This window comes from Myripristis murdjan, chromosome 14 (assembly GCF_902150065.1).
Source record: "Myripristis murdjan chromosome 14, fMyrMur1.1, whole genome shotgun sequence".
NCBI lineage: Eukaryota > Metazoa > Chordata > Actinopteri > Holocentriformes > Holocentridae > Myripristis > Myripristis murdjan.
This window is the reverse complement of record NC_043993.1, coordinates 22,076,405-22,101,264: the sequence shown is the minus strand read 5'-3', so window position 1 is coordinate 22,101,264 and position 24,860 is coordinate 22,076,405. Positions and strand designations below refer to the sequence as shown.

The following is a 24,860-nucleotide window of genomic DNA, read 5'->3' as shown; positions in this document are numbered from 1 at the left end:
TTTCTCCCCAAGCTACTATAGCAGATCGTTCAGGCGTGGCAAAAACACGTCCAGCACCAGACAGGCATCCTCCTCCTGAGAAAGACTTGGCAGGGTGAGGAATCCTCGAGCTGGACTGGCTCACAGTCTGGGAGCTCTGCAGTCTCCTGCTGGCTGCTGTCTGGACTGAGCAGCTGCTCCTCCCTGTTCTGGCAGATGATACACCTAGAGGAGTATCAGTTTTTTAATGAATCGTATAAGTAAACCCTCTGTCCCTTTGTTTCAGTGGAACAAATCCACACAAATTGTAAATGTATTTCTAACTATGGGTTCATATCAAACTCTTTGCCACTAGATTAACTCCAAAATTTATTGGAATTGATGCATTTAAGGATACTACCATGAGATTTTTTTCTGCAGTATGCATGTGTTGTAGAGATGTTTTTTGTCTTTAACTGGATGAGAAAATGTAGAGACATACAAATGTGTCAGAGAATAAATTCTAACCTGCTGGAGGCCTCAGAGAGCCAGGAGGGCGGTGGTCGCTGCTCTCCAGACTCCGGCTGATCCTCACGGCCTGGAGGGAGCGCAGGCTGGTGCGCAGGGGCGGGGTGTCGCTCAGCCTGACGTCTTGTGGTGCCGCTGCTGCAAAAACACACATCGGTGTCATTTACAGTGTCCACACACACACACACACACACACACACACACACACACAGCTCATATACTGTGTAAATACCTTAAAGAGAATGTTATACTAATATGTATATCTTCAGTTTCTCAAAAAGTACCCTTCTCTTTTTGCATTTTTTTTTTATAAAAAATATTTCAAAATGTGTTTGTGACTGAAGGTTTATCAGAAGATGTGATGTGCAAGTAACAGAAGAATATGGTTTGTGAAAATATTCACCCACCAGTTCTATTCAGGCTTTTTTGTGACATTTCATACAAGGTGTTCAAAAATAGTCCAGCATCTCCAGTCTACACACAATAAAATTAAAATGCAAATGAATGAACTGCCTGACCTTTTGTAAAAAAAAAAAAAAAAGTCATATTTTAATCATCTTTGAGTTGCACTCGTGGCTTAAATATTTTCCTCTCGAAATTGTTCTAAATCTTTAAGTATGGCATCATGACACATTAAAATATGTAGCATGTGTGTTCATGAGGACCTGAAACGTGCATCCTGTTTTCACATTGGTAGGTGGGTCATTTTTTCTTTGAAACCTCAATAACCAGATGTGATGTGCACACGGTGTGTAAGGAGTCTGGTGGGAAATTCGCCTGTTGCACAAGTTATTGTACAAAAAGTCAGGGAGTGTTCGTTTCGAGGGTGAGTACCTCTGTTCTGAGCGAGCTTCAGCATCTTAAACTGGGCGACTTGCTGGTGAAATTGTGCAAGGCGTGGGCTGTGGTAGCGCAGCTTATTAAAGGATGTGGGGGACCGGCATGTAGAGGAGCTCAGTGACGTGGACAGACAGGAAGATGAAGCCCCAGGTGTGTTTGCTGGGGTGGACTCATCAGCATTACATTTCCTGTTGGTGCTGTTAGTGGGAGGCAACGTGGATGATCCGGAGTTTCTTGGTGAAGTAGCAGCAGGAATGGAAACGTAGTCCTGCCGTAAACCTGGAGGACACGAAACAAAGTCGTCTCTATTCAACATGGATCCAATGTGCATTGTGCACCTGTGCATTTACAAAGTTCAAATCCTGGAAAGGACTTGTCAGTACTCACTGTCTTCCTGTATACGGGCCATGATGTGGACATCTGTCAGGTCCTGCAGTCTGTAGCCCAGGGTTATGGAGTCATCTGAGACATCTGGCTCATTGTAATCTGTGCAGGTTATTAAAAAATAATAATAAGGTACTGACGGTGCTACTAAGAAGGCAGTTCTCTGCATTTATGAGAAGCCTGTCTATGTGAAAACATGAATTCACCCTTCTGATGATCTAGATGTTTACTTTGGGTCTTGTCTGCAGGACTGATTTGAAATTCAAAGGCAATATCTGATATAACTCAGTGTGATCGTCATCATCATAATACCTAAACTGTCAAAGGTTTTGCGTGTTGTACAAGGTGATCTTTGGTCACCAGAGGAGTCCACAAAGGTGTGACCAGTCTCAGGGAAAACCAGAGGATGTGTATAGGACCGGCTGCTGAGGAATGTCCTGGATCCTGAAGTACAGAGAATAGAAAGGGGCAGTAAACTATCAACAGATAATCATAAAACATTAGCACCAAGAGGACGTTGTGTCAATACTGAGTGCTTACTTTGACCCAGCGTATTTCTCAAAGCACGACATGCCACCTCCATCTCAGGACTGGGGTTATCCAGGACTTGCCTGCACCACTTGAGGGCAGACCCGTCACTTTTGTCCACCAACAGCTGTGTTTTGGGGGATTCATATAACCTGTGAAGAAAGGAACGTGCAAATCTGTGCAGTACACTAACACAGATTACCTGTTCAAAAGAATTTGCAGGTCAGAAACCTCCGATCAGACCACCTGCCTGGCCATGAGCAATCCCCGTCTCTCTGCTGTATTTCTGAGAAAGTGGAAGATGACTTGCACAAAACCTCTGTGATAGAATCAGCCACTCTGATATGTTTGTTTTTTACATTTTGAGTTGAACAACAGATTCAAATATTTAAAAAAAAAAAAAAAAAAAAAAAAAAAAAAAGACCTGATGAAACAGAAGTCAGGCAGTGCTTTTCAACAGCCAGTCTCAGAGAATCCAGTGATTTTCGTAATGGCACCTACCAGGTCTCTTCGTCCTGCACATCATCCTCTACATCGAGAAGCTCCACCAAGTCCAAAGCAGAGTGTTCCTCTCTTGGCTCGTTGTCCCAGAGCACTTGTTGGCAATTAGTGCCGTACATTCCATCTATGTCACACCACGGCATGTGTGAATTGCAATCAAAACTGAGATGATCTAGTCTTATTCTGGTACTCGAGGCAAAGGACAGGTTATCCCCACAGTACAATCCTGCTGGTTCAGTGTCCATCCAGCTGCTGCCATATGAATTTGAATTGCCCAATTGTCTATAAAATGTTTTTGGGCTCTTTGCTGAACAGAAGATTGTGGACTGGCGCCTCAAACCGGTCCACGATGAAGACTGGTTGCAAATATTCCTGCTCGCCTCAGACTTCACTTGGTCTTTCCATTCTCTGAACTAAATCTTTTAACTTACTTACTTCTTCAAGCTCATGTCCAGCTGTTTTACTGCAGCTCGGGCAGACGTCACGACAATGAGGATGTTTAGCTGTTAATAAACCATAAACTGTCACAACTGGGCAAAAACATTGAGTATACTTAAAAAAAAAAAAAAAAAAAGTTCCAGCTACAGCAATTTTGCAATGTAATTTCTATTGTAGCTTTGCTATACAATCTATTGACCCACATTTGTTGAGTGGGGCTGCTCAAGTCACTCAACAGATTGGATGGCTTTAAAGTAGCATCAGGAGCTTATGTGGATTAAAGAGTCTGCAAGCAGGACACGTACAGTCAAGGTAAGTGGTAAGTTTTGTCAAGATGGATTCATTCAGTTGCTGACATTTATTTTTTTCAATGTGCTCATTTGGTTACAGGACTGGCCTCAGACAGTCAATCGTCTGTCTGGGACCTTGCGACTTTCTGCCCTCACAGCACCGAAGAATTTCTCTGTTTACAGTGGGTAATTTCTTTGTGCTGACAGATAGGATGTGATGTCCCCTCCTCATGAGATACTCTCAGTCTGTGCTGCTATTGCACTGACAGAATATACCATGTTTCACTTTCATATTTCAAGCTGCTGCTGAATGTTTACTGTCGACATTTCCAAACGGCCTCTACAGCATGTATCTGACACATGCATCACATCTGAGGGAGCAGTCTCTTCTGCTGAGAGGTGTGGTCAGATACAGCAACTGTTACACACACACATTTTAATACATCTTAAATTTCTCTTTATGAGGGTTTTCAGGGTGAGGCTCTGCCACAGTCAGATATTACCAAGTGTACTTGTTATAAGCCTTTATCCTGTGTGGCCCAGCTTGATTTGATAAAGCATTTCTGTAGTAAAGGTAAATTAATGTTGTATTCCTGTGTTCTGTGTTTGTTGAATAAATTTTCACCACCATTTCTACCAAGTTATAGAAAATTGACTTTATGGTAGCTGGGTTATTCAGAGAGCCTCTACATTGGCAAACTAGTTAAAGCATGAGGACCAGAGGAGAGACATTCAACAGTTTATTGCATTTCTGAAGGATTTTCACTTTTTCAAAAGATTTCCACTTTTCCACTTAAATAGCTGACTGTTACAGATGATTGAATGGTTTAAAGACAAATAAAAATAATAATCAGTAAACATGGGTGCTCTTAATAAATCTTAGCCAAGGCAAAGAACTCATTCACCTCTAAACAAAGCTACAGCTATAACAAATATCATTAACTTACTCAAATAATTCACCCAATACATGCACAGTCAATTACAGGAGAGCAATGTGACATGCAGATCAACAGGCTGCAGCAAACACAGGGCGAGAGAGCAGGGCCTGAGCCAAGCCTCTTATTAGTTTAGGTGCAGCCCGATATGTTGAGGCTGCGTCCCGCCTCCACCAAGACTGGACAGGAAGGACGGGCCTTCGTGTGTTGTTGCATGTGTTGGTGCCATTCACACAGCTACCAATTTGAGATTAGTGGGATAGCATGCTTTCAAATAAACGGCGATCAGTGCACAACAACAGAATGCAGGGACAACTCAAGCTGAATAATGTACATTTTATCAAGGGTGAAAATCCACATGCCAGAGCAGGGAGAGATAACTTGAAAACCCCCGATGGGGAACCATGAAGGCAAGGCAGGTTTATTTGTACAGCACCATTCATATGCATAAAGAAGCAGAACTAACAGGTGGATGCTGTCGTTTTGGCGAGGTGAGAGATGCAGAAGCAGAAGCAGCAGCAGCAAGGCGAGCAGCAGCGGAGATCAAAACAAGTCTGACAGCATAGAATCAAATGCCAAATTTGGCAACGGCAACATGCAAGCTCAGCTGATGCAGAGCTCCATCACCACTGACGATGAATGTCTGAACCTGCTCTACAGGCTTGGCTTCATTAGTGGCACAGTGCACTTTACCATAATATGGGCCTGGAGTTCCTGCAGTCAGGAGGAAGTATACGTGGCGGATGGCATTGTGCTAACTTCCATTCATTTCCTCCTTTGATACATGTGACCTGAGTTGAGCTGTGTTGGGCTGAGAGTCGGCTCCCACAGGTGTTATAAAGGCACGTTGTTGAAGAGATAGGACACAGACTCTCCGTTGTGTGTTCGGCGAATGGCTTCCGCTAAGACTATGGCAACGTCGATAATCTAGAGGGATTAATTCAACAAATAGTAATCCGGAACATGTTAAATTATTCATACTGGGTCTCAAAACAATTTTTGGGGTGTTAAAATGCATTTAGTGGCTGTTCATCTGAATGAGACATGTTAGTATATCTGAACAAGTTGTTTTGGTACTCCGTACTAACCTGTATTTTTGAACACTGTTTAATGTTGTCGTCCTGAGGGATGGTGTTTGTCACAGCCACGGCTTCAAAACGGGAACTGTCAATGCAGGAAATAGCAGAACCGGAGAAAATCCCATGGGTGATGATGGCGTATATTTTTGCAGCACCAGCAGATATAAGCCTGAATTCATAAAGACAAACAAACAACAAAACAATAAGGGCTTATTCAAAAATGTCTTTTCCTCCTCGGCAAAAGCAGTCATAATGTTAGAATATACAGCCTGTAGGATACTAGCAGTGAAGTTTTCGTTTTGTATCTCTCACCACTAATGCCTATGAAAAGTCTGAACCCACACAGGTGTTTGCCACAGTCACAAGATACTACCGCCCCTTCTACTGCAAGCCACAGGCTTTAAGGGGACAAAATCCACTGAAAACAGGTCACACAGACACACAGCTGCCTCGACTAACATAGCCCATTGGTATTTTTTGTCTATATGACTTTATCACGCTGCTATTTATCATGTTTAATGGGGACAATTATAACTTTTTCCATTACTGTGTGTATGTGTGTGTGTGTTTGTGTTTGTGCGTGTGTGCCTGCGTGTGGGTGTGTGTGCGTGCACGTGGTTCCATGGTGTAATGGTCAGCACTCTGGACTCTGAATCCAGCAGTCTGAGCCAAATCTCAGTGGAACCTGGTTTTCAGCACCAGTTTAACACAAACTTTCTTACCCAGTTTCCCCTCGGGAATCAATAAAATGTCTCTGATTCTGATTGTTATCTAATGATGGCAGCAGTGAAGAGGTGAATAGAAACTAAAGGTGGAATGGGAGAAAAATATATGAAATTATCTCTTTACATTTCAAGTCATGATAACATTTCTGTCAATGCGGGGTTGCTCGGCTTTGAAATTTGCCACAAAAAAAGAGTCACACTAACTGTTCTGCTGCGTGGCAGATTGTGCCACAAGTATCCGCCATGTCGTCGACGAGGATGGCCACTCTGTCTTTTACATCACCGACCAGAAGCATGCGGTCCGCTTTGTCGGCCTTCTTCCTCTCTTTGTGGATGAGAGCAAAGTCCACATTCAGCTTGTCCGCTATGGAGGTGACTCTGCAGATTTCACAAAAATCCCAATATTCACTGAGCTAGTCTAGAAGCTCATCGAAAACGAACTCATTTAAACAAGGTTTCATCATCCTTTCACCACCACAGTAACAAACATTAGAGCCCACCTTCTGACCACTGACAGTTTATTTGGTCTTTACCTCTTTGCTCCTCCAGCATCAGGAGACACGACGGTGCAATTCTTCCAGTCACTGATGTTCTCTTTTATCCATTTCAGAATGACCGGCTCTGCATAGAGATTGTCCACAGGAATATCAAAAAAACCCTGCAGACAGAACAAGTTAGGAAAACATTGCATCAAATTAAAAGCAAAAATTCATGTAAATTGCTTTTTTTTTCTTTTCTTTTTTTTTTTTTTCAAACTAGTGGGGTACATGACGGGGGACAGCAACAGCGGGTCCATGTCAGCTTCTGTATTTCAGAGTGTCAGACCATGTACAAAGGCTTTGTGCAGGTTTGCAGCTTAGAGAGACCCAATAGAGCTTTCCTGAGGAATAGTTTACAATGTGTAGAAACTGTTTGATTGCTGATGCCTACTATACAAAGTAAAGACATTTACAACTGCACCAAAGCTTTTAAAATGCATTTGAGACTATTTTTGCTGCTGCACTGTTTGTATTGTTTAACAAGTCACAGTGCACACTCAGCTACTGAAAAGCTGTAATGACACTCTGATTACAAATCTGCATAATTACAGCATTCTTCATTGTATTGGTTTCTTAAAATATCAGAGATTGCTGATGAATATTCCATGAGATTTTAAATTTTAGTTGCTTTACTGGTGGGTTTTCTCAATTAAAACAAGGGATGCTAACAGCAGCAAACTTGCAAGGTATCCCACAAGTATACCACTCATTTTCTCCCCTCTTAAATGCTCACTTGTATCTGAGAAGCATGAAGGTCCATGGTGATGATGTGATCGGCTCCGGAGACGGACAGCATGTTGGCCACAAGCTTTGCCGTGATGGAGGCGCGACTCTGCAGAACGATATGCATTCAGTGAGCAAATGAGATGATTTTTGGTGTAGTCATGCTGGTTTGTATTTAAGTAAACAGTGGAACTTATAACCTAAAAATTTATTTACAATATGTGTGACCAACATAATTATTTAGAAAGTCAAAGACATCTTTTGACAACCCTGAGACTGTTACATGTTGGTGGGGTAACTCAATGGTAACCTGTGAATCATGGATATGCATTTTTACCTATTCAGTATCAGCAGCTAACTCATGCAATTGCAGAATGACATAAAGTTTTTAAGTCCAATAAAATCAAACATTCTCCCATTAAGTCCATTACTGATGAACCATTTGGACATCTCAGTGTTTTTTGCTATTCAGTTCCTAATTACTATTATTTGTAACTGAAGTATTTGAAAAAACTGCTGAGTGTTACATGTCTTAAAATTGCAAACTAATCTTCTCTGAGTATATAGCGTTTACAATCTAGCTTCTACAGATGTGTGCCTCTACCCCAAAGCATTCATTATATATTCAGGATTAAGCCAGGAAACTGTATGATTTTAAGTGTGTTGGCTACTGAAATGAAAGCATGAAAGTTTTCCTCACCCCCAACTTGTCCTTCTTGTCTTGCCTTGCGTATGGGAAACACGGGATGACGGCCGTCACTCGTGAGGCGGAGGCGATTTTACAGGCATCGACCATGACGAGCAGCTCCATCAAGTTGTCGTTGATCTCGCCGCAGCCACTCTGGACGATGTAGACATCTTCTCCTCGGACGCTCTCACCAAACTCCACACTGCAAGGGCAGGTAATGTAGCAGCAGCAAACAAACACCTCCTGGCCTGCTATATTTTACACACTCTCAGAGCCTTTTTGGAAGGACTAGGTGACTGTCACGCTAGTATGTCAGATATTTCTGACAGTTTGTGAGACAACACCCACAGTAAAGACTTAATCCCATGAAAAAAAAAATCCATATTCCCTGGTTTCTTGATCAATTGATGATCAAATCGCAATCTGTGATTTCTATGTCCTGGGAAATAGCCCCACAGTATACTCTTGCATTGCGCAACCAGTGAAAAAAGCACTAGAGAGAGCAAATATTTTATATTAATACCTTTGTTTGTTACTCTTGTGGGCTGAGTATGCCTCGTTTTCAGTTTATCATATTGTCTTAGAATTCAATGTAATGTGAAGGAAGTTTATGAGTGTGCAGCAACCTCTTTGTATGCATTAAAACATATAAAATGCATATAAAATGTTCATGTGAAATCCACACAAAGTAATATATTCTGTTAAAATGCACGCAAACGTGTGAAGCTTTAGACTCCAATCAATATAGATTAGGCTGGACCTGCCTGCTGACCCCCCACCTCCCTTTGCTTTAGCTGCTCTACTGTCAGCCAGGGACAAACAAGACTCTCCAGTTCTCCTAAAATGTGTCCCATATCCTACCTGTCCTACCAAAGCTGCAGAACTTCATTTTAAATTCTAGTAGTGCAGATCCAAGAGGTCTCCAAAGACACCGCACAGGCCCTGCTGAATGACCAGGACATGTGCGTGTGCAGAATGACGCACATCTAGATATTATCTGATGTAATGAGAGCAGCCATAAAACAAGGCCGCGTCTATGAACATTTCGCAACTGTGAAACCGTTTAAGGGGAAATCAGAGCTAAAGGGATTAAATCGGATTTTCCTTTGACAGGTGCAGTGAATTCATATATTTTCAGCTCCATTAGCACCAACTCAAACACAATTTGTAATAGACCTCTATGGCTCATGAGTGGACGGCATGATTTCCATTCCATTCTATTCTATTCTATTCTATTCTATTCTATTCTATTCTATTCTACTGTGTTCTATTTTAATGTCCAATAACCAGTGCAGTATTTTGAGGCAGTCTTCTTCAGTACCAGATAAATCTATTTGGAAGATAAATAAAGTGACGGTGAGCTCATTTTTCCTCAGTTTCACTTGTTGAACAGGTTAAGAGATTATTTGGACATATTTTAGGTAACACAGCAATGAAGCTCGAGCACGATCCGGAGGCTGCACGTAAACAACAACAACAACAACAACAAGTGCTCTGCTGCTGCTAGGAAACGGTTACCGTGTCTCCCCGTTGTTGAACTTGGTCGTCACCACCGTCCCCAGCTGCGTCCCCAGGCCGGCCGCGATCCTGCGGGACAGCTCGGGGTGGGAGCTGCCGCTGAACACCTTGATGTTGGCCATTTCAACCCCTCCAAAACCGCGACGAAGCGTAAACACGAGGAGAGAGGCGTCGTGCTGCTGAGACGTCAAGGATCGTGACTTTCACTTTCTCTTTAGTCGCAGCTGCTCTCCTCTCCTCTGCCCCTCCTCCTCGTTTATACCCGAGGGATTTCTGGGGGTCAGCTGGGGGGGCAAGCTGTATCATCTCGGGACAAAAATGTTATTGGTCCGCCAGAGAGTAAACAATAATCATTTTTGTGGACTGGCTTTTCAAACGGTGGCCAAATGTTTTGAAAACATTATACGATGATTAAGAATGACAATAATCTGTGCTCATGGTAAACATCAAACCAACCTTCAGTGACTGTAAGAGGAATCATCTTGTGATTCATCAAACAAAATATTCATTCTCTGGGTCTACATTAAATGTCCACATGATTTCAGCCCAATTTAAATGTTATTTATGTTATTTTATAAAGTATTGGAAGCATGGAGGGAGGTGTTGACGGGTGGCCATTTTATATAGTGACAATAAAGGGAGTGAGAGTGATCATCCACACCTGCGCAATGTCTTTGCATGCTCTCTCTCTCTCTCTCTCTCTCTCTCTCTTTAAATCTGAAATGTACTGACCAGCCACTGGAGACAGAATGTTTATTACTACTTAATAAGCCCTTTCTTTTTTTTTTTTTTTTTTTTTTAATCACTGAATAACAATTAGGCCTTCTGACTCACCTGCTTTTGAAAAATAAATACATGATTTTTTCAAGAAAAATAAAACTGGTATTCAGGGTTCTTTGTTTAATAATGTCAGGCAAATCTGACCCATTCAAACACTAATTCCTTTTGAAAGAGGCGCAGTGAGACTTTATATTTAGTAAAAATAAATAAATAAATAAAAATATACAGTACAGGCCAAAAGTTTGGACACACCTTCTCATTCAATGCGTTTTCTTTATTTTCATGACTATTTACATTGTAGATTCTAACTGAAGGAATCAAAACTATGAATGAACACGTGGAGTTGTGTACTTAACAAAAAAAGGTGAAATAACTGAAAACATGTTTTATATTCTAGTTTCTTCAAAATAGCCACCCTTTGCTCTGATTACTGCTTTGCACACTCTTGGCATTCTATCAATGAGCTTCAAGAGGTAGTCACCTGAAATAGTTTTCACTTCACAGGTGTTATCAGGGTTAATTAGTGGAATTTCTTGCTTTATCAATGGGGTTGGGACCATCAGTTGTGTTGTGCAGAAGTCAGGTTGTGTGAAGCTTTTGGCCTCCAAACTTTTGGCCTGTACTATATATGTGTGTGTGTATATATATATATATATATATATATATATATATATATATATATATATGTTTTAAGTGAATCATGTTGAAAATATTTATTATCTCTGCCCTGTCAGTGTTGCGCTATATGTCAAACATAGTATTAGGGCTGGGCGATATGTTAATGTTATATATCATGATATAAGTCTATATTGTCTGGGATTTTGGATGCTATATTATTCTGATTTTGCATATATCACAATGTTCACATAAAGGAATCTGAACCTCAGTAAATGCTGTCTTTACCTGGTTTTAAAGGCTACATTACAGAAAAGGGATGCAATTTTCTGAACTTATTAGACTGCTCTAGCAGTGCTATTTGCCTTTACCTGCTTGGTCAGTATATTCACATGATCAAAAATCTCATTGTGATTTTTTTTAATGAAAGCACTGTTTATCCCTAACATATTGTCACAGTATCGATAACATTCTGATATTTAATTTTGTTATTATGGCCCAGCCCTACATGGTATTTTCAACACTATAACAAACTACTCAGGGGCGCCGCCAGGGATTTTGGGCCCCATGAAAAGAAATCTTATTGGGCCCTTGTATAGCCGACCAATAGGCAAACCTTTAAACCTTTTTATTTCAGGCCTTTCAAGGGCCCCCTCCACCATTGTGGCCCTGGGTAATCAGTCCCCCCCCCCACCCCACCCTACTACAACGCCCCTGAAACTACTACACGCAGAGCTCAGTGAGTTTAAAAGAAAACTTTCACAACACTTCTGGTTTGAGCTGAAAGCTGTCATGCTGATAAAGACTTGTCCATTTAACATGCAATCAATGAGCCTGACTGTAATGTGACCATGGTATGAAACACACTGGCGCAGTGTAACACGACTGTTATCAGTGTAGACCTTACATCACGTGAAAAACTTTCTGTTTCATAGCGAGACAGAGGTTACAGAGGTGTCTCAAACCGAGGAGCAGGGGGTGGATGTCAACGTGTCTAAATTTAGCGGCGCTACTGTTGTAATTACGGTAACCTGTGGGAATAGTGTGGAGCACACACACACACACACACACACACACACACACACACACACACACACACACACACACACACACACACACAGATTTAAGATTATATAAATTAGATAGTTTTAATAGATTTTTCTGTTGAATCTTTCTCTTGTCACCATGAAGTTTGATATATTTTACAAGTTTGAAGTAGTTTTTTTTTTTTTCACAGTTGTTGAAAGTTAGTTTCACCTCCATCGTTCACAATACAGTATTGCTGATGGGAGTTTTTTTTTTTTTTTTTTTTTTTAACATATTTGAGTCTAAATAAAACATATTTTTGAATTGTTGTTTACCATGGCCTTCTCTGTCTGCACACTAAATTTGGACAAATTTTACTGTTCCATTTTTGAAATAACACAACCTTCAGTGGTGAATATTGAATGAAACATGCTACATGTTACATGTTACACTTAATCTAGTAACAATGTAACTTCTTAGAGGGCACCTGTGCATCTTACAGTATACATATGCCAACTGTATATGTCACTATAAATAATGGGGTTATATACAGTACATTAGATTGCCAAAGGTTTGTAGGCGTAAGTTTGGTTTATTTTTATATATATATAATTTTGACTATCACAGAAACCCTCCCCTCCTCCTCCACATGAGCTGTAGTGACAGTCCAAACACAAAACTGAATAGTAAAGACACGCAAACACAGCGACGCTATAAAAAGTACACACAAAACACGTAGAACTCAACAAATGACGTACAGCAGAGCAGGTTTAGCACAATAGGCCTGTAAGGTGCGACACAAGGCGTTTTCCCCGCAGCGTCGTCCTGTCTGTCTCTCTCTCTCTCTCTGTGTGTGTCTCTCTCCCTGTTTGTCTGTCTCTTCTGCACCTGCGCCCTCCCTCCGCAGCTCGACGACACACACCAGTCCATTTCCTCACCGCCAACACCGCTGAAGCCGGCGTCTGCCTCACATTTGCTTCACACCGAGCAACTACTACTACTAAAAAAAAAAAAAAAAAAAAAAAAAAAAAAGACATATACCTCGGGCTCCAGTTTGTACAATGTGGGCTGGCGGGCAGCAAAGAAGACAGTGACCCATCTCCGGCGGGGGAAATGCAGTACACGGAGCCCAAAGCGGCACCTGGGAGCTCCGTTTCAAACAATGCGACCACACAGCAGGTGAGAGCTGGAGATTTGTTGTTACCGGTATTCAAGTTATCCAACATGGCCCATTCCTCCGTGTGCTTATAAACCATACCGACCGCGGCGAGGGGTTTAATTTACCCGGTATGCTTCGGTGTTACCCTACTTGGCGAGGAAAAGGCAGATAAGTCCCCGAAGTGGTCCAACCTGTCCGTCCACATTGCTCTGCCTGTTATTCAAGTCAAGATAAAACTGAGCTGATGTGATTGTCGACAAACCTACCCCAAAAACTAAAGAGTCGCTATTAAGGCATTGGATGTGTATTAACAAGTTAGTGTGCAAGCCGGAGTCTTTTAGTTAGTTCCTTGGTTGTTGGTGTCAGACTCGGTGCTGCTGCAGGTCACTGTTCAAAATGTTTGTCCGTATCGTCACATGAAGCCGGAGATGAAACTGGTAACATCCGGATGGGATAAATGTATTTTTGGTGCTTCGCAAAAAAAGAAAACAAAAGAAATCTACCTCCAGTTTGCACTGACCTCACGGTAGAATGGTGTTTTTATTTCCTGTATTACTGTTGTTTAAAAAGAAAAAAAAAAATACAGTTGTTTTCTCAAACACAGAGCTGGCTACAGGAGAAAAGCCAGTCCACAAAAATAAATAAATTACATTACATTCTAATTACAAAAGGAAATATATGTTGTATTTTTTCTATAGTATTCATGTATGATATATTAGGGAGATATATACCATTAGGATATATAAATTGTAGCTTTCGACGTACAGGCCTCCTGTTTATATTTTTTTCATTAATGTAGTTTAATTTAGGACGTAGATATAAAACTGATTTGTAGCCGTCATTTGCCTGATCGTTTTATTATAACCCAGCTCCCTGGCCACTGAATGATGATGGTTAGTTCCCCTTGACCTTAGAGCTGCTTTAGATACTGTGCATCACCACGTTTATTACAGACACTGTTATTACTTGGTTTATTACATGTCTCTGAGGCAGTCATTTTCTCAGCACCATGACCTTGTGGAGTTGCCCGAGGTCCCGCGTCTTGTTTTACTCTCTCTGTGCCCAACTTGTTCACATAAACAAGAGACAATGTATTTGCATGTAAACTCTAGTGACACTGGCAGCTTTGAAGACACTGCATTCTGGACATGTTAGATGGTTATTAAATTTCAAGGTGGGTTAGTAGTGTGTATTTTCAGTTGCCTTCTGTGAAAGCTTGTTTGGTTGTAAAAACAAACAAAAGTGGCCTATTTAGTCCTGACAAAGTCAGCGGTGTTCACTGTTAATGGAGCAGCCCCAGGTGTCCTGATGATGTTGTGAGTTGAGGTCTTCATTTTATAAAGCATGCTTTAGAAGACCATTTCCAGTGTTCACAAATATAGTCTGGACAGCCCGAAGCTGCTGGACTGTACTGCACACTTAACCTTAACACTTAAGAAGCTTCAGCGCTCTCTTAGTGGTTGCACTGTTTATAGTAATGCAAAGCAGAAGTCTTACTATTTTAACCGGGCTTCCTCCCTGTGACCTCACATTTGAAACTGGTTTCTTTCTTGTTCAGAGATGAAAGGATGCCTTCAGGAAGGAAGAACAAATTGTACCATGGGTGGTTTTCATACACCATTACCAAACAAGTGTAGCGTGGCAAACTCTCTATTAAGTCTGCATAACAATATCCACAGTTCATGATGTGCATCCCACTGAGCCAACCCCTAAAATATCACCTTAATCAGATGTCTCAGTCAGCTCACTCTCCAGCCTCATCGGTTTATCTACTGCTGCTCTTGACTTAGAAGAAAAGAAAAGCTAACAGATTAAATAACTCAATCATCTATTTTTCCTGCTATTGAAAAGTGTAAAGGGGTTATAATTGATGCGTGCAATTCCAGATTAGCACTGATAACAACATAATATAAGCTGGGTTGCAGTGATACCTGCATTAATAATGTGACTGTATTCTTTTCCAGCCTTCGGTACATTCAAATGGGCACATTGTGGCCCATAATGTCTCCAGCCCCACGACTGTCCCACAGCCTCAGCACGACTCCCGACCCTCGACTCCTGCACCCACTCCAGAGTCTTATGTCCCAAGGGAGCAGTGGGGCGGGAAGTACGAATTCCTGCTGTCTTGTATTGGATATTGTGTGGGACTAGGGAATGTGTGGCGGTTCCCCTACCTTTGTTACCGCAATGGAGGAGGTAAGCAGCCCGCGCGCAGGTTCACAGCCTCTGAAACCTGAGATACTTTGAATACCTTGGCACATTGGTAGGCCTGTCATGATTTTATGATTTGTCCCACCCATATGGGAAGGAGCTATGCTTTGCCTTGCCCTCAGGGGTGCGCTGCCCTTCCAAACACGGCCTATTTTGCAAACTCAGTGCAAAGCTGTCCATTGCAGCGTTTGGTGGTGTAACCTGCAGCCAAGCTGGATAACAAGTCATTAAGTAATCCTATAAAGAGAGACAGTGTCGTCCTCAGATACACATCCAGGCCTGTGGTCTGCCAGAGAACCCAGTGCTACATATATCCCCATTTGAGCGTTGCACATGTTGAAGCATGAATTGAGCAGAAAGAAAGTAAACATCTGTCTGGTGGGCAGCCACCCAGATATAGGTGGTGTGAGCGAGTTTAAGACCTGCCTGTACTGGCTGGGTCTACCTGTAGCTGCACTTTGTACAGCAGGGATGATAACGTCTTGGATGTTAATCCTCTTCTTTCCGTGTTCACAGGTGTGTTTCTTATCCCCTACTTCATTATGCTCTTTTTTACGGGGGTCCCTCTCTTCCTGATGGAGCTGAGCTTGGGCCAGTACGGAGCAGCCGGCCCCATCACTGTGTGGAAGTGCTGCCCTCTCCTCAAAGGTCAGGACTGCCTCCATCATGCTTTTAGTCTAATAATTACAGACCAAAACAGACTCATTGTACTTAAGCAGCACAATATAGAAAGTAGGGATTGAACGATATGTTTTTTTTTTTTTTGTTGTTGTCTTTTTTTTAAGACAATACCAATATCCAGAAACTTCTCACTGACAATATCCAGTACTGATAGAAATGCTAATATGAACTGTGGAGGTATTGGAATACAAATGGTGCAAAACTGGTTCAGCTTTCAGACAATTAACAATTGTTTGTCAACAAAATTAATGAATACTTATTTCTAATTAGCTACTGGGTTTTAAAGGATATTTGTATGTATCCAGATAACACTGACAAAACTGTTTGTTTACAGTTATAGATTAATTCTCTGGGAACATTTTAGCATCACATTTCAGCTATATATTTGCATATAATGATTTGGATAAATGGGTTTTAAGTGCCCATCAAAATGCAAGACCAAGTGTTTAGTCTTGACGTCACAATGTTGTGAATAAATGATTGACGTCAAGACTGGCTGGCATCAGCCAGCTCATGACAGTAGGATACCATTAAAAATTCCTTAGAGCATTGCAACACAGCACCTAAATATAGATATAAAAAACTTGCAGGAGCTATATTTTGTGGTTGTAAATTAGGTGCAGCATTTTTTTCATATTGGCTGTTACAAAGGAAAACGTAATAATTGTCACTGGTGAACAAACCCATTGTCACCTGACAAAAGAGAAATTGTCTGTAGTGCTGTCTGAGGTATCCATTAAATGATTTTATTTCTCTGAATGAATACAACCACATCTCTATTCATTATCAGGTAGTTCACAGCTGCATTACATTGAAACAGCTCTTAGATTATGCTTTCCATAATGTTGCATGCCTCTGCATCCTGCTGTTGTGACATAACTTAAGGTTTTCTCGGCAGGTATAGGCATTGGGATGCTGTGTGTGTCCACCCTGGTGTGCCTCTACTACAACGTCATTATAGCCTGGACATTTTACTACCTGGGCAGCTCTTTCCAGAGCCCTTTACCCTGGTCCTGTGATGCCATCGCCAACTCTGCCCTTTGTGGTAATGCCACCACTAACAGCTCCTCTGGCACAAGCCTCAGCCCCACCGAGGTTTTCTGGAAGTAAGTCAGCCTTTATACAATCGTCCACAAAGAGGTAGAATTGTGACTGATCTGATCAAATATCTGTATCGAGTGCCAATACTGACATAATTCAATCACTGGATATTAGACTGACGTTACCAATCCATGTACTGATTCCAAAGTCTGATGTTTTTATTAATTGTAAATATGTAATGATGCTAATTTAAGCCAATAGCCAAAATCTTGTACAGAATTAGTAATTAAAGGTATTATTAAGTATTATTATTAATTAAAGGTATTCAGTAGTTAATTTTTTTTTTTTTTTTTTTTATGAGTTAGATGTACAGATGGAGCTTGTGCTGGACCAGTCTGCAACTGGTTGACTGGTTAAGAAGTGCCGTCTTTTTTAATACAGCCTCATGTAACCTTACACATAATTTCAACAACAATAGTAATAATGATAATGATAATAATGATGTTAAAAATAGCTCCAATTGACAGATATCCAAATTCAGCTATCAGAATCGGATCAGGTTAGGGTGCTAAAGGTCTGTGAAGAAATTCAGTCTGCCTTACAAATGTGCACAGGCTGCCATGAAATAACTTTTTCTTCCTGTAGCATTGTTCATAGCTTAAAGTTACAGTATCTTCGTGTCCTTGCATGGAAACAGTGGAAGTGCTGGCAGCAACGAGAAATGTAAATGGGAAATTTATGCTTAAACATGTTCTGAGGGCAAATGTCACTTTTGGCAGAGCACTAATTTGTTCTCGCAGTATGCGGCACACAAACTTTTCTCAATTTGTTTGCCTTCCTTTAGCAAACAGCACCAGTCCAGTCTTTTGCTTCTCACCTCATACCGTTGTAAACTGACACCTGTTCAGGCATTTTGGTAAAAGACACAACATTTTTACATATGGCTGAGCAGCATTTCAATATTATATGAAAATCATGATATGAGACTAGACATCATCTTGGTTTTTGAATATTGTAATATCAAGATATTGCATAAGTGTTGTCTTCCTGGTTTGAAAGGCTGCATTACAGTAAAGGGATGCAGTTTTCTGAACTTATTTCACTGTTTTACCTGCTCTCTTATCTGTTTCTACCTGCTTGGTCATCATATCTGCATTATGAAAGATTGTTTATCAAAAGTCTGTTGTGTGTCAGTATCTTATGAAAGAACCAATAGTTGTCCCTACAGTATCATCTCAGTATCGGTATCAAGCTATTCAGTCAGAGATATTGCGATATTAATTTTGCTCATATGGCCCAGCCCTGTTATTATTATGAATGGCTGAGGAAAGTGATCAAAGACAAACACCTTCTCAGTTGTGTAAATCCAGCCGGGACGACCATGCCCTGTTTGCTTTGTGTCAGTTAAAGGGTGTGGCACATGGGCAGATGTCTGTTTTCCTTCTTAGGTCATGTGACTTGGTGTAGTGTTTGTCTTATTCGAGTGTTGTGTGTATTCCAGTGAGCGCGTGCTGGGTGTCGTAAACAGCGAGGGCCTCCACAACCCGGGCCCCGTGCGGTGGCCTCTGGCTCTGTGCCTCCTCGCCGCCTGGATCATCATTTTCCTCTGCATGCTCAAGGGCATCCGCAGCTCTGGCAAGGTGAATCAGCACGGCGCTGTCAAAACACACTCATCAACACAACCACAAAAATGCAAGCAAAGCACACACATAAAACACAAAATGTTGTCCCTTGCTGCCACGGCTTGTAATTCGTGTTTCTCTGGTCTGTTCCTAGGTGGTTTATGTAACAGCGACATTCCCATACTTTGTACTCATTGTCCTGGTCATCAGGGGAGCTACGCTGGAAGGCTCACTCCAGGGTGTTGCCTTCTACCTCACACCAGACTGGGACCGATTAGCCAACGCACAGGTATTTGTCATGACCAATTTGCATAGCTGAGACTGAAAAGTGATGCGCTTTGTGATGGGAATAACAGTAACCTGATGTGCTAAGTGTGTAAATGATGCTTTCTCTGCCAGGTGTGGAACGATGCAGCCTCACAGATCTTCTACTCGTTAGGTATTGGAGTTGGAGGGCTGCTGTCTATGGCATCGTATAATAAGTTTGACAACAATGTCATCAGGTAAGTCTGCTTTAACCCTGCCTTAAAGGAATACTCCAGCGTTTTGAGCAAAATACTCCTTTCCTGACTCACCCAGACTGAAACATAAGACAGCTTCGTAGTCACTGTAGGGTTTATTTTTAATTTTATTTTTATTTTTTTATTTTTATAGTTTTTTTCATTTTATCTGCCAACCATAGGATCTGAACCACTGGATGTACAAAGATGAAAATGATATCAAACATCTTGTCTGAGTCTGGTTAAGTCAGAAAAAGGGTATTTTGTCCAAAATGTTGGAGTTTTCCTTTAAGTGTTTGCTCTGTCACTGCAATCATGACGGGAGGTAGAGTCTTAATCACGGTGCTGTTGATTTCAGGGACACTCTGATTATCACCATAGGGAACTGCAGCACCAGCTTCTTTGCAGGCTTTGCCATCTTCTCCATCCTAGGTCACATGGCATGGAGGAAGGGCGTGCCTGTCGCGAAGGTGGCAGATACAGGTAGCTGACTTTGCTCATCTCTCTCAGAAGTCCAGCCGAAGCTCTTTTATCCAAACCAAAAACTGATCTTCATGTAGACACAATGAACAGAAAATGATTCGCTTAATTTTATGCAACTTGCTGATGTCTCTTTCTCAATAGATAATCTCAACATCACTTCTAAATCAAACTGTAAAATGTGATAATTATTGATAATTTCTTAATGTATTGTAGTTGCCATTCCTTTGTTACAAACTGTGTTTTGTACAACCTGTTTAATGTCTTAGTAGTTACACCTCTGTGTTACACTCACTCCAGGTCCTGGTTTGGCCTTTGTTGCTTACCCAGAAGCCCTTGCTCTGCTGCCAGGCTCAGTGTTTTGGTCCATTCTCTTCTTCCTCATGCTCTTTATGCTGGGAGTCGACACTCTGGTAAGGCTGGTTGATATCTCTGTCGTAAAACACATTGCTATATGGTGTTGATAACAGAAAGATGAAGATCTAAGAGTGCACCAGTGTTAATTTAGTCCACCAAAACCCTTTTTTCAAGCAAGTTACCCTGACAAAAATTGAATAAAACATGTTGTAAAAAAAAACATGAGTGTTAACTAAAACTAAATTCCTTGCCATGAAAGTTGACAACAGTGAAACAAAAGTTTGAGAAGCACAAATAACCAAATTTGCTTTCCCAATTATTGTTTTTTTTTTTTTGTGCATGCTACTGTGGAATAACATTTGCTCAAATTACAGTGCCAAATATTGACTGTTCACATATCTATATGTTTGCTAAGGGGCAGATTATCAGTGTAAAGCAAGCCAACCGTTAAATGTTTGGACTATAAATAGAATGACTGAATTACGACTAAATTAAAATGACACTGAGTAGATTAGTACAATCAGACATCTAGTCGGCTTAACAGTAACAGTAGACTAAATCAAGATGAAATTACTAGAATGTGACAAGCACTACTAATCACACTGACAAAAGACTAAGACTAAATCCAAGAGTGTGTGTCTGATTCTGGAGTCTACATATACATCAAATACCTTAAGGCCACATGTGGTCTGCATTTCTATATCTATTTAAAATACCTTGTGTTCTGCCGACTGACAGTTTGGGAACATGGAGGGCATCACGACGGCGGTGCTGGACGAGTTTCCACAGCTCAGAGGGAACATGAAGCACAAGTCTCTGTTCCTGGGCTGTCTGTGTTTTGCCTTCTACTTGATGGGTCTGCTGCTCGTCACCGATGTGAGTGTGTTTTTAGTGAACCGTACGCTGCACCACCATGTCCGCTGTGTGAGATGCATGTACTGCCTTTTGTGCATCCACACACTCACATTTCCATGTTATTTGTGTCTTCATAGGGAGGGATTTACTGGTTCACTCTCATTGACTCCTTCAGCACTAGTTTTGGCCTCATCATCATCACCCTCTTCATGTGCATCGGCATCTCCTTCTTCTATGGTAGACCATCTGACCCCCCTGACCCTTCACCACGCCTCTCACAGTTTATTCAGTTTTCACCATTTTGTTGTTGCTCTTCATCAGACACCTTTATTTGTTCTGTCGCATTTTAAAGTCACCTTGATCGTTTTTTTTTTTTTCCAGTCCTATTAATGTCATTATCTTACTGCTGTTGTGCTATCAGGAGTCAACCAGTTCTGTAACGACATCATTGATATGATCCGCCACTGCCCTCCCTGGTGCAGCAAAGTGCTTCTTTACTTCAAAGCTTGCTGGGTTTTCTTCACCCCGTTCCTCCTCCTGGTGAGTAAACAAAACAATGATTTTTTTTAGTGGAAGATGCACAGAAAACGTGTCATTGTTGATTGACATAACCATGGTTAAAATGTAAAAGCTTTTCAAAGTATCTGCCTTTAGAGATGATTTTGTTGGGATTGTCGATTTGTACCACAGTCCCTCTCTTTCTGCCATTTTTCTTCTTATTTTTTGTTCCCACCTGAGGCGAGAGTTTTTTTGTTTTTTTTTTTAAGACGAATAATGTGGAATTTCCCCATTGGTGCCCATCTCTGCTGTACTCAGTTGCTGTAGTTACAGTCCAAGGGTAATTGGATGAGGGGGTGAGAGGGCATGCTGTCACCGTCTAACAGAATTTAATTCTTGTTGCAAAGCATCTGATGGTGACAAAAGTGAGATTTGTACTTTGAGGTATCGCTAGATGTGTGAGATAGTACAAAAAAGGGTGCACAACCTGTATAAAAGGCATATAACCATGCTTTCAACTCAAAAAGTTTGATGTTATGTTAATGTTTTTATATGTTATGTTAAGTTTTATGTGTTTGTTATGTTTTGTTATGTTTATTTAAGTGTAATTGTTGACTTGTGTAATAACCTAGATGTGTCAGCAGCATCACTCTAGAAACCTAAAAAAACTTGATGAATGACATCACTCACTGAGCCAACGGTGCTGAAAACAAACAGTGGTGAATAATTCAAAAGGAAAAACTGACATTCAATCTGACCTCCCCCCTGCAGCATTTCTCTACTGGCTCTCTCAGTCTCTCTTCTTCAGTTGCCATTGTGTTGTTTCGCTGAAATCGACATTCCTGTACTTTCTCTGTGCCTTTCCCCTCGCGGCTGCAGTTCATCCTGACCTACATCTTCATTGAGATGTACAACACGTCGCTCCACTACGGCTCCTATGTGTTTCCTCGCTGGGGCAAAGCGCTGGGTGTGTGCATGGGTGCGACCTGCTGCCTGCAGATCCTCATCTGGGCCATCGTGGCCGTCAGCAGGGAAACTGGAACACTGAAAGACGTCAGTATCACCGCTGTTATAGCTGTCAGTAGGAGGTCATGTTACAGCTCTGCCCCAGGAGCACACATTCTGTACAACTTACTGATCTGCTGTGTTTGTTTAGATACACCAAAAGAGATACACACATCTAATATAAGACACCAGACAGATAAGATAAGATAATGGAAAACTGATCAACCTTTTGATCCCATAAGGATCTTGATCGAGCAGCAGGAAGTAGAGTCATATTGCTGCTGTGGGTGGGGTGCAGGGGTGGATCCAGTAATAATAATCAAAGTAGGTCATTTTCTAAATGTGAACGTTAAACTTTTCTCTAAAGGAGAAAAGTTTAGAGAAAAATGCATATGTGTATGTTTTGAAAATGGAGTTATAGTCATTATTTGTATATTTGTTAATTATTTTTTGGTTCACCTGTTGCAGTCGCATATGTTGTTGTCCTGATCCACAGCAGCTACAGTATACTGTATATGACTCCCTAAAAATCTGTTTAATCCAGTTTGCGGGCTCCACATCTTGTTTAGATACTCAGTTAAGTCATATGAAGTGAAATGGGCCTGTGGTGCCTTGCATGCTACTGCGGGGGAAAGTTTGTGATGTGATCGGCATTGTGATTTTCTTTTTCCGTTTCTTTTTTCAGCGTTTTCAGAAAGCCATTCGACCTCTAAACTCCTGGAGAGCGAACAACTTAAACAGCACTGGGAGAGCGGAGGAGCAGGTGGAGCCGGAGAGAGTGGAGGCTCCGTTCACAGTCACCCTCACTGACATGGATTTCACTGCGATGACGTGGGAGACAGCAGGCGAGGCATGACAGCGTGCAGCGCAGCGCTGAGAGACCTCTGTTGTCAAGACACAAAGAGACTCGCTATTTTGTTATTTGCCCCCAGCTAAGGGTCTGGCGGCCATGTCTCAACTGACTACATGTCCTGCAGGGCAGCGTGGAGTTTATGCTTTATTTATACTGCTCTGATCTCTGTTTGAATTATATATTTTTTACACTTTTTTTACACTGTGTAGAATATAACACAAAGGCAAAGCTGGGATCATCAGATATTAGATGGATGTAGCAGGGCTCAACCAGGATATTTGGACGAATTCATCATTTTAGTGTCGTAAAGATGGATGACCAGAACTCACTCACTGCATGAGGAGGAGCGAAGAGCACACAGTGACACTCGACTTGCTGCCTTCCTCGACCACTGATGGACAACAACAAATAATCTGTCTGTCTACACGATGACAACAGAGGCACCACCACTTTGGAATACTGTTGACTAACATCCCTTTTTAAAATGAATTATTGCTAAAATTCAAGTACAAAATAAATTATTTTCAAAAGCCATTTGTCAGAGTGAAGTATCTTTCAAATTACAGGTCATGGATTATATAGTTGGAGCACAGGTGCATCTGATCTGACTGTCTGCATTTGAATGCTCAGATCACAATGTTGCATGAAGAAAACAAGACAAGCAGCCATTTTTCTCTTGATAAAAATTCTGTTACTTATTGGTATTGTCTCATTCTTAACCAAATTATGTACCAGCATTGTACAACATGACTAAATAGGAATCATAATTGTCCTTTTTTAATTTTTAATTCCAGGTGTAGGTTTTTTTTGACAGGCACAAGCTGACACGTCCCTTTCTCATATATACTGAAAATGTATTTATTAATCTGGGTCTGCTGCAGGATGAAGGGCTTTTATTGTGATATTTAGCACATTTCAGTCCTAATGTCCTTTCTAAGGTTCCCTCAGCTGTTAAAGGGTGTAAAGCCCCGCTTAGTCATTGTACATGATCTCATTAATTTGATATTTCCTTGAGGCTGTTTTCTTTTTTTGGTTTGGGTTGTGCAGTGGAATTTCTTTTCCTCTGTCCCAAAATGACCCACCCACATGTTACAGATGATTTCTGTCATAGTGTTAATCCTCTTAACATTTTCCTCAAGAGCAGCTTTCTGAGGACGCCGATATTATGATTTATGTGCTCATTTTTTGAATGAAGCCTTGATTGTTGTGTTGATGGTTGGACGGCGCATTGGACAAAAATACTGCCCTGATCCCTCTTTGCTAGCCCTCATTATGGGAGAAGACCACTGATATACTAGTTGGCAATTAAACTACAAAGACCAGTAAGTAGTTTAAAAGATACAAAATATATGAAGAAATGCTAAAATATCTCACCCACATGGTGCAATACACTTAAACACACTGTGGTCACTATATCCAGAGGAATTACATATTTTCACTGCACTTTTCTCAGTTTGGTCCAAAAAGATGGGATAATTTCATTTGGTGCACAGATGCAAAATC

At 41.2% G+C, this 24,860-nt stretch overlaps 2 protein-coding genes across 2 annotated transcripts; one reads left to right on the top strand and one right to left on the bottom strand.

Moving 5' to 3' along the window:
• Positions 1 to 4,718: 4,718 nt before the first annotated feature.
• LOC115372077 (ribose-phosphate pyrophosphokinase 1-like) lies at positions 4,719 to 9,857 on the bottom strand. Its single transcript, XM_030069789.1, has 7 exons — positions 9,675 to 9,857; positions 8,169 to 8,358; positions 7,479 to 7,577; positions 6,740 to 6,864; positions 6,411 to 6,584; positions 5,491 to 5,650; positions 4,719 to 5,329 (listed from the first exon to the last, which is right to left on the bottom strand). Exons 1-7 carry the CDS (start codon positions 9,794 to 9,796, stop codon positions 5,237 to 5,239), a joined length of 963 nt encoding a protein of 320 aa, XP_029925649.1. The 5' UTR covers positions 9,797 to 9,857; the 3' UTR covers positions 4,719 to 5,236.
• Positions 9,858 to 12,978: 3,121 nt separating this feature from the next.
• slc6a7 (solute carrier family 6 member 7) lies at positions 12,979 to 23,883 on the top strand. Its single transcript, XM_030069750.1, has 14 exons — positions 12,979 to 13,274; positions 15,219 to 15,450; positions 15,982 to 16,113; positions 17,045 to 17,252; positions 18,689 to 18,827; positions 18,964 to 19,098; positions 19,209 to 19,312; positions 19,668 to 19,792; positions 20,090 to 20,202; positions 20,885 to 21,022; positions 21,139 to 21,238; positions 21,423 to 21,541; positions 22,379 to 22,552; positions 23,190 to 23,883. The coding sequence occupies exons 1-14, from the start codon at positions 13,209 to 13,211 to the stop codon at positions 23,358 to 23,360; spliced, it is 1,956 nt and encodes a 651-aa protein (XP_029925610.1). The 5' UTR covers positions 12,979 to 13,208; the 3' UTR covers positions 23,361 to 23,883.
• The last annotated feature ends 977 nt before the right edge of the window (positions 23,884 to 24,860 follow it).

Bases quoted from the DNA above. Each gene is read 5' to 3' on its own strand.
- LOC115372077 (XM_030069789.1), bottom strand. From the start codon at position 9,796: ATGGCCAACATCAAGGTGTTCAGCGGCAGCTCCCACCCCGAGCTGTCC. The intron at 6,585-6,739 runs GTAAAGACCAAA...TGAAATCTGCAG, and splicing joins GATGCTGGAGGAGCAAAGAG to AGTCACCTCCATAGCGGACA. The intron at 5,330-5,490 runs GTTAGTACGGAG...TAATCCCTCTAG, and splicing joins AACAGTGTTCAAAAATACAG to ATTATCGACGTTGCCATAGT.
- slc6a7 (XM_030069750.1), top strand. From the start codon at position 13,209: ATGCAGTACACGGAGCCCAAAGCGGCACCTGGGAGCTCCGTTTCAAAC. The intron at 19,099-19,208 runs GTATTTGTCATG...TTTCTCTGCCAG, and splicing joins ACCGATTAGCCAACGCACAG to GTGTGGAACGATGCAGCCTC. The intron at 21,023-21,138 runs GTGAGTGTGTTT...GTGTCTTCATAG, and splicing joins GTCTGCTGCTCGTCACCGAT to GGAGGGATTTACTGGTTCAC.